We start from the raw sequence: 9481 nt of genomic DNA, 5'->3' as shown, positions 1-9481 counted from the left end.
GATGGAAATCAGCAAATATTCAAATATTACATATGCAAGATTCTTGCTGGTCTTGGTCTGGCGAGAATCTTGCAGGTATGGTCTTGGTGTTGCGAGAATCTTGCAGGCATGGTCTTAGTCTTAGCCTTAGTCTTAGTCTTGGTCTTGCATCGGTACTTTTCTCAGCACCAATCTGTTCAACTTTTAACCTTATTTTGGCCGATATATATATACTTATATACCGTCCTATCAAGTGGTACGTTTTGTCGCCTGACATTATTTGATTTGATGGTTGATTGGAAGACTCTTCGCAAGTAGCCCTCCAGGCAAGTGGTACTTTTTGTCGCTTGTCATTATTTAAAGTGTTTTTAGAAAACCCTTCACAAGAAGCCCTCAGGGTAAGTGGTACGTTTTGTCGGTGGTACGTTTTGTCGCTAGTACGCTTTGTCGCGTATTCCACACCTATCATCCCCAAGAGAGCCACAGAGGGATGACATGCAAATAATCGAAAATGACTGATATTAGTGAGGAGAAGTTAAAAATAAAAAGTCACGGTGAGTATAACATGAACAAAGAATAGATTCAGTCGAGATAAACCGGGTAATTAAACGTTGAAATGAGCATTGTATGGGGAGTTGGGGGATTCAAATATTTTCACAATCTTCGTCATCCTGTGCGAATGACTAGCATTTTAGCTAGTATAAAACGGAAGGCAATGGCTCCGAATTTTACTCTAAGGAATAACAGCGATAAGGACTCTGAGGAGTTTCAATTATAGACAGATTTCCATTTTATTCAAGTTCCGGTTTCTACAAGTACCACTGGATATACACTTCCTCTTCTGAATGGCTTGTGGTAGGCGCATACACTTGAATCACTTGTAGTGTATATCTCTGGGAGAGTTTGACTACAAGCCTTGCTACTCTACTAGATATACTATCTACCTCAAGGACCTTGTTTTTCAATTCTTCGTTGATAAGAAATCCCACTCCGCCGATCTTGCCACATTCTGATCCTCTGTAGTAGAATAAGTGTACGTTCTTCAATTCGCTTAATTCTTCTCCCTTTCTTCTTACTTCGCTCAATCCGACGATCTCCCAGTTGATTTTCTGTAGCTCTTCTTCCAGCTCCTGGAATCTTGTTTCTGAAGCCAGGGATCTTGAATTGTATGTAGCCATTGTCAGTTTTAAATGGTAACCTAGTCCGTAACTCCGGGGATTCTTAGCACCCTCTGCCTGCATGTGATTCTGAACGTTGCCTTGCCCAGACACACTTCTGCTTCCAGAGAATGAGAGTCTTGGCTTACTGTGTCCTATGATGATTGTTTAAAGAAGTTGGAGGTATTTGGCAAAAATCACCGTGCCGGTCAGGCATGTTGGTGATAGCCCTCCCTGTTCGCCTTCCTATCATTACGGAAACCTGTAAGTTTCACCGTAGACAGGAAGTTACCAGTCTGCACCACTAGGAGGTACGGGTAGGATATAAGTGGCTAACCCGGGCGGTTCCATACATCGTCGACTAATTCTCAGCGTGCGGGTCTTCTTCCGGTTTACTACTAGACACCATTTCGCACATTATATATATATATATATATATATATATATATATATAGAGAGAGAGAGAGAGAGAGAGAGAGAGAGAGGGTGCGTCATTTATAATGTCCAACCTTGATAACAGAAAAACGAGAAGAGGGAGGGAAGCCAAACCTTGCATGAAGAAACTGTAGGAAGGGTGACACCTAGCCACGTATTGGTTAATATGATCGGATGAAAAGTGTTGCCAACACTCAACACAAAGTTGTATTTTTTTTAAATAGCACTACGTTAAGTTATTACAAATGTTAAGTCTACATACAAATCGAAAACAAACAATGCCACTTTTAATGTTCAGTGTTTCAAACTAAGGATGCTATAGTATCACAAAAATCCAGAAACTTCCCAATTTTGGAGGCCTCTACAACAGTAAGGACGCAAGTGAGACGGATGGTGCATCGCACATCTAAAGCAAATTAGTATCGAATACTATGGTCAGCATATGATGTATTTCTATCAAACAGAAGAAAAAAGCTACAAGGAATTCAAAACTTGACTTCTTGCAAAGGGCTTTGTTTCGAAAAAGAGCTGAGATAAGTATCATATCTAATTACGTAGATTATTTTCAAAAGATGTAATAATCATATTGCCGTTTACAGCAATTTGGGTGGCGTGTTGTTTGCAATGGTGTTGTTTGCCACGACTCGATTTTCGAGTTGTTTGCCGCGAAGTATTTGCATTCCGATCTTATCATATCTTATTATCGTGAAAATTTACACACATCTAGAGTAAGAGGAAGGGTTGCCACGCACCTCTGTTTTTGATCCTGTGGAACAAGTGGTAAATGTTCTCGCCTTTGGGACGAGAGAGGTCTCATTAGAGTCGCTGTTGAAAGAGACTCAAAACAAACATCAAACAAGAGACATTAAACAAAACAAGAGACATTAAACTCAAAACAAATGAACACAGAACATCATTAATATCACAATAACTTAATAAATTGATATAATTGCATTTTCTCTTCTAACGGAGTTTTAATATTATCTCCTGTTGTATAATTTTCTGTTTTCAATTTCAATTTTTCCCTACCACTGGCGCAAATCCCAGGGGGGACGAGGAGGACATGTCCCCTCCAATCTTGGAACTGAGGGGGACTGTCCCCCCAATAATCTGACAAAAAGTTCTTTTTGGGAAAGTGTGATACTTTGTGTCCGACTTCCACAAAGGAATGTAAGATGAAATTGATTTCTCTTGGCTTTTCCATTTTTAAAACAAGAATCGTATTCTGTAGTATTTCAAACTGAACTTCGTGCTGTAGTGCGTTTAATAGTCTCATCAATATGTATTAATTCCACTTCCGCTACTAGGGCACAAATTGTAATAAATGCCAGAGGAGGATATGACTCTCTCCTCATGCTGGAAAGTTGTCTCAGCTGTAGGCACGGGAACAAATTCCGGGGAAATGGGGAGACATGTCCCCCCCAACATAGGAACTAGAGACTCTCCCAATAATCCGATTTGAAAAGTGCTTTTTGCAGATAAGTGTGATGATTTGTGTCCGACTGCCACAAAGGAAAGTGAAATGAAGTTTGTTTCTCTTGGCTTTTCCATTTTTAATGAAAATGAAGGCGTGCAACTGTGTGTGACGTAACCTGATATGAAATCTTATCTCCTCCTCTCCCCTAGGCCCTAGCACGGGAAGAGTATAGACTATCCAATGTCAGTAGAACCCATCTTTTCAGTAAATGCGTATTTAATCTATTTGTAGTATCAGCCTAGGCATCTACTCATGCTTCGTAAGCTAACTACCTCTGTAGCCTATGGAACCCGGAGGTTCAATGCTGCGTTCACAAAAGCTCTCCACTGACTTCTATCCTTAACCAACTGGATCCAGTTTCTACTTTGTATTCCTATTTTTACGAGAGCCATCTTAATATTGTCTTCCCATCTGCGCCTAGGTCTTCCTAATAGTCGTTTTCCGATTTGTCTTACCGCTAACACTGAAAGCGTTCCTACTTTCTTCCATCCTGGCTATATGTCCTGCCCACCTAAGCCTCTTAGACTTGATGACCCTAACTATGTTTGATAAGCAGTATAATTTACGTAGTTCCTCGTTATGAAGTTTCCGCCATTTCCCATTCCCATTCCTCTTGGGTCCGAATATTCGTCTGAGCATTTTGTTCTCAGATACTTTACGTCTATGTTCTTCCCTCAGAATAAGCGACCATTCCTCAACAGAATTCGCGACGACAAGAGATTTTGAACTGAATAATAACACGAATTTCCTGTTTTTAGTCGACATTTAATTTCTTCGTGAATAGGATTTTCGTCTGTTAATATTGATCCTAGATATATTAAAGTATCCACTCTATCAAAAGTATTATTTAATATTTTAACGCATTCATAATTTCCCGTATTACGGTCCCGACGCACTTTCATGTATTTAGTTTTCTCTGCATTTACTTCTAAACCCTTGTCCCTGCAAGCTTTTAATAACACCTCTGCATTTCTATCTATTGTTCTCCTGTCATCTATTAAATTTACATCATCAGCGTACGCATAACCTGGTGAACACCGTTCAGCTCTAGGCCCTGGTTGCTATCTTTGATTTTCCTTGTAGCGTATTCCAGGACAAAGTTGAATAATAATGGCGACAACGCATCTCCTTGTTTCAGGCCATTCTCGACGTGAAAGCTCGTGGCCAAAAATTTTCCTATCCGGACTTTATTTTGGGATTTATTTAAACATGCTTTAATTGATCTAATTAGCTTTTCCGGCATTCCAAATTCTGTAAGAACGTTGTACAATGTTTCTCTCCTAACCTAGTCGTAAGCCTTTCTAAAATCAATAAATAGTTGATGTACCGGGCTACTGTATTCCCACTTCTTTTCGAGTATTTGGCGAATGGTAAATATTTGGTCGATAGTTGATCGATTTCTTCTAAATCCACACTGATAATCTCCAATAATTTCATCTGCGTGTGGGGTCAATCTTGCTAATAAAATGTTCGAAAGGATTTTATAGGATGTTGACAGAGGAGAGATGCCTCGATAATTATTACAGTCAGTTTTGTCGCCTTTCTTGTGGATTGAAACAATGATTGATTCTTTCAACTCTTGTGGCAATTCTTCCTTGTTGTAGATAAGGAGAATGAGTTTGTGTATCTTGTTCTACAATTTTTCGCCTTCAGCTAAAATTAACTCAGCCGGAATTTCGTTTACACGCGGAGATTTGTGTTTCTTTAATTTCTTTATAGCGATTTCTACTTCTATTCGGTTGGGTTCTGGAATATATGGTTCTGCGGTGAGTATCTCCCTTTCTCCACGCACATATGTTTTTGACTGGGTGTTAAGCAAATCGTCAAAGAAATCTTTCCATCTATTTAAAATGCTATCTGTATCAGTGAAAACTGTTCCATCAGCTTTCTTTAATGTATAAGCACGAGGTTGATAGCCTTCCTTAAATCCGTTGATCTCTTTATACATGTCTCGAATGGTTTTATTTTTACTATTATTTTCAAGTTCTTAAATTTTAGCTTTCAAAAAATCGCGTTTCTTTGTTTGGAAGTTTCCCGCCTGATATCGACGAAATTTTGTGTAGTTATTTCATTCGGATTTTGTAGCCAACATAATTTTGCCTGTTTTCTCTTCTCTGCTAGATCGAACCATGGTTTGTTCCTACGTATTTCCGTGTACCAATTTTACTTTTGAGAGAGGATGCTTCGTAAGCAAAGAAAAGAATTCAATTGCTGGAATATTTTTCTCCATAATCTTAAGGTTACATCTGTTAACTAAAGAGTATATGACATGCGTCAGATTTCTATAACGATTCATGTAGTGTTATTGAGATTATCATCATTTTGCTCAAACAGTATTGTTGCGTCATACATAATTGATATTCTTTCTTCATAGTTTTGGGGAAGTCATTTATATTATTATATTATTATAAAACAATTTTAACGTTGATCTTTGTGGATGCCTAATTAGAAATATAGCAATTATAAATATGCGTGTATTCAGATTTAAGAATGTGTTCACGGCAGTGATTTGTAATACTGATATGTACAACTACTTCACCTACATCGCCTAATATATAATATACTCCACAACAGTTGATCAGATTCATCTACCGTAATATGAGTTTCATCTCCCTTCTCTAGAATAAGGCGTACTTAGTATTTTGTTTCGAGGGGCTATGCCCAACACAAGGAAGGAAGTCGGAGTGCAATTGCCCATCTGAGTTTGAGAATTAAATATATTTTAATTTATGCATAAATTGAAGTTATAGTGGCAAGAATTGCAGACCGATAAATCCTATATATGATATGATACAAAAACTTATGAGTGAATCTAACCCTTTATTCTATTCATACAAGAAAAAGGAAGCATCCTCTTGGCCTTCCTAACTTCCTTGACTAATTATTCCCCCGGTTTGATTTTCTTTAATTCAAATATTCCCTTCTTTTAAAAATAACTAAACGATATATTTTTTCCTTTATTATAATAACTAAAGTCCTGTCATGTTGATATCCGCGCATGTTGGTGTGGAACACGAGTTTCTCTTATCAACTCCTCTTAGTTTTGGTGTTACTGATGACGGCCGACTTGAATCACAACTGACAACGGTCGATAAAGTGTGATAGGCGAAATGAAAGAAAATAACGTCCAGAAAAAGAAACAGAAAAGTAGAAAGGACGAAAGAAAGAACAAAAGAACGCAGTTCTTACATGGAATGAAATTTTCGAAATACAGTATTATTTCTGAACAAAGAGCATAAGAAAATGGAAAGTCAATTGCATTCTTAGAAATGGTAAGAAGGATTATTGTTGTACGTGGAATGCGAAAAACTAACAAATTTATTTCGGGGGGGCCTTGAGTCCGATAGCCTCCTAAATACGCCACTGAAGACAATTCTGCTCCTATGATCCTTCACAGCATTGTTTTTCAACTTCATAAATATTCTGAACATCGCTTATATATATATAATAATTATATATATAATATATATGTATATATATATATATATATATATATATATATATATATATATATATATATATATATATATATATATATATATATGAGAACGGTCTTACTCGTCCCAACCAATGTTGAAGACAGATTTGCGCCGATGCGTCCTATCCTTATGCCGTGCAAGCTAAAGGATATGGTAATGATAAGAATGAATGAAAAATAGTGTAATGAAGAAAATGGGAGGAAGAAGAACCCCGAGAAACCTCAGACACACTGTTTGTCCACCACAAAATCCACTTCGCGCGAGGAAATTCTGAAGTTCAGGAAACACAAATATAACATCAATTTATAATTTTTATTGTGAAGATCCGAGAAAGTAGCTGCACAGAGACTGACTTATATACTTGTTTCTCTTTGACAAAATTACAACTGAAGTCATCAGAGTAGATTGTAATTAATTTCTTAATTGTGACATTGTCATCCAAAGTGTTTACTCTGAGAATTGCTTGAAATCTCATTTCTGTACACCGAGATTCCACCTGAGATACGATCTTGTGTACGATTACATCAAAAAGCCAATATTTTAAATTGTTCTTCTCTGATTTCTTCTCGGAGTGGTTCAGTATCAAATGCGGGATTCAATTTCTTACATTGATATGATCTAGATTTTATCTTCAAACGTCCGGAAGAATTAATGGTTGTAACTTAGAGAAATGTAACCTACCCGTTTCTTCTGCCATAGGTTTTATAGTCTTAAATCGTACACAGGGCTCCCTTGTGGCTATGTGGATAGCGTACGCGCCTTTGGTATGGGAGACCAGGGTTCGATTACCGGCGGAAACTCATGTGTATCGGAAACTATGTTAAGTTGTAGGCCCAAGGCTCATAGTCTTCTGCTGAATGGGATGCTTAACTCAAATCCACTTCAATTCGTGTACATTCCATCTTGTTTCAGAAATGCTATGGAGGGATTGCCGACCCTTGTATTTTAATAATCTCTGTGGGACAGATTTGATTTTCAGTCTTCGCGTCCCGTTCATCATCGAGGCTATATGAGACGTGGACCTACAATTTAATGTGGAATCCGAACCAAATAAGCTCCCGCCAAGAATCGAACCTGGGTCCCTACGCTAACCGCTCATCCACTAGGGAGCTCTTTGTGTGGACTTGAAAATACCCCAGTAACTATACATAAGTCACTAAATTTTTGTATTACGAATAGACTAAATTTTTCTCCTTTCACCAAAGGTGTTTAAAAGATCGCTAAATCCAGATTTTTAAATCTAATTTTAATTTGATCTCTAGAAAGGTTATGAAATATATACGTATATATATCTCGCGTATCGCGCTCCCTCTAGAAGGTTTGGGTCCCCATTTATCGGGATTCCTATACCCCCTTATTGTTAGTCCTGATGATATGCCTAGATTTAACGTTGGCTACACAGTCGAACACAAACAAATTGTAGGCAATATCAATTTTGAAAATGCACTTGGAGAGTTTCTAAGCAAACAAATTATTATATTGAGTGCTTGAACTCACCTTGAATAAATTTAACTGTGGCGTGAACAGCTGATAGCGTAGTAACCCAATAACGTGCTTGGGACAATTCGTATTGTATGCATTCTGTTTATAATATAATAGATTTGATCATTATAATATGCTCATCTGGCAACCCTTAGCTTATAAGTCGATTTTGTATAAGTCTTCACGATTGTGGTATAAGATAAGCTACAGAGAACAATACCGTGGCAAACAACACCAAAATAGAGTCATGGCAAACAACACGTAATAGCAATTTGATATTTTACATGGTTTAGGAGATGTGATAATGAATGTTAATGTTGGCAATACTGCTAAAAGTCGTGAAATGAGGAGAATATGTAGTAATCACGACTCCCAAAAACTGTTGGTCAAGTGTCAAAAGTACGAAAACAAACAACGATCGTTTTAAAAATTTCTCGCAACTACGTCATTTTAAGAAGTATTGCCAACTGTAACAAGTATAGTGTAATGTCCAAGAGGTCGGGCACCCGAAAAATATAACCTCAGTGCAGAAAGGGGGCAATCACTCCAGCAAATAACAAGAACATTCATTTTTAACAGTTATAAATTCATCAAAATTAACATATAAAAACAAACAAATTATCTCATTCCGTTAGAGCAGGTACGATTTATTGGACTTTTACATCATGTCTCTCCGGTCTTCATAAAATAACCAACTTTTTTTTTTTTTTTTTAACATATACTGAGTAAACGTTAATGTTATTTTAAATGGTTACCTCGTTCAAATCCTCATGATTTGATTACTTTCTATTAATTACTTTTAGTTTGTTGCTTGATATTCATAAATACTTTCTTTCTGTATGCTTTTTACTAGACTATCCAGTTATTTGATGATAATACAAACAGAGTTCGGTGTTTTCCGTTTGGCAGATTTGTCAATTGGCAGATTTGGTAATTGGCAGATTTGGTCATTGGCAGATTTGGTAATTGGCAGATTTGTCAATTGGCTGATTTGTCCATTTTCACGATTGGCGCATATGGTCATTTTCGCGTTTGGCAGATTTGGTAATTGGCAGATTTGGTAATTGGCGGATTTGTCAATTGGCAGATTTGTCCATTCTCGTCATTGGCGCATTTAGTCATTTTCGCGTTTGGCAGATTTGGTATTGGCAGATTTGGTAATTGGCAGATTTGGTAATTGGCAGATTTGGTAATTGGCAGATTTGGTAATTGGCGGATTTGTCCATTGGCTGATTTGTCCATTTTCACAATTGGCGCATTTGGTCATTTTCGCGTTTGGCGCATTTGGTAATTGGCAGATTTGGTAATTGGCGGATTTGTCATTTGGCGGATTTGTCCGGGTCCCAATTTGGTTACTTAAGAAGAAAACTAATCATCACAAAATATACAGAATAAATCAATTGGCACATTATTACGATATGTACTCTAGATGTCGTCTAAATTTTAAGATTTTTATTTCCTTGAGAAGTTTT

The 9481-nt window shown here is 37.3% G+C and overlaps 1 protein-coding gene across 1 annotated transcript; it reads right to left on the bottom strand.

The window, feature by feature from the left end:
* Positions 1–788: 788 nt before the first annotated feature.
* LOC145687582 (protein CFDP2-like) lies at positions 789–1157 on the bottom strand. Its single transcript, XM_081761046.1, has one exon. The coding sequence runs from the start codon at positions 1155–1157 to the stop codon at positions 789–791; it is 369 nt and encodes a 122-aa protein (XP_081617172.1).
* Positions 1158–9481: the final 8324 nt, after the last annotated feature.

This window comes from Thermobia domestica, chromosome 6, assembly GCF_964235325.1.
Source record: "Thermobia domestica chromosome 6, izTheDome1.hap1.1, whole genome shotgun sequence".
Taxonomy (NCBI): Eukaryota; Metazoa; Arthropoda; class Insecta; order Zygentoma; family Lepismatidae; genus Thermobia; species Thermobia domestica.
Note: the sequence above shows the minus strand (reverse complement) of the source record. Positions and strands in the feature narration are given on the sequence as shown.

What these genes read in the sequence shown, in the direction of transcription:
- LOC145687582 (XM_081761046.1), bottom strand. Translation starts at nt 1,157, where the DNA reads ATGGCTACATACAATTCAAGATCCCTGGCTTCAGAAACAAGATTCCAG.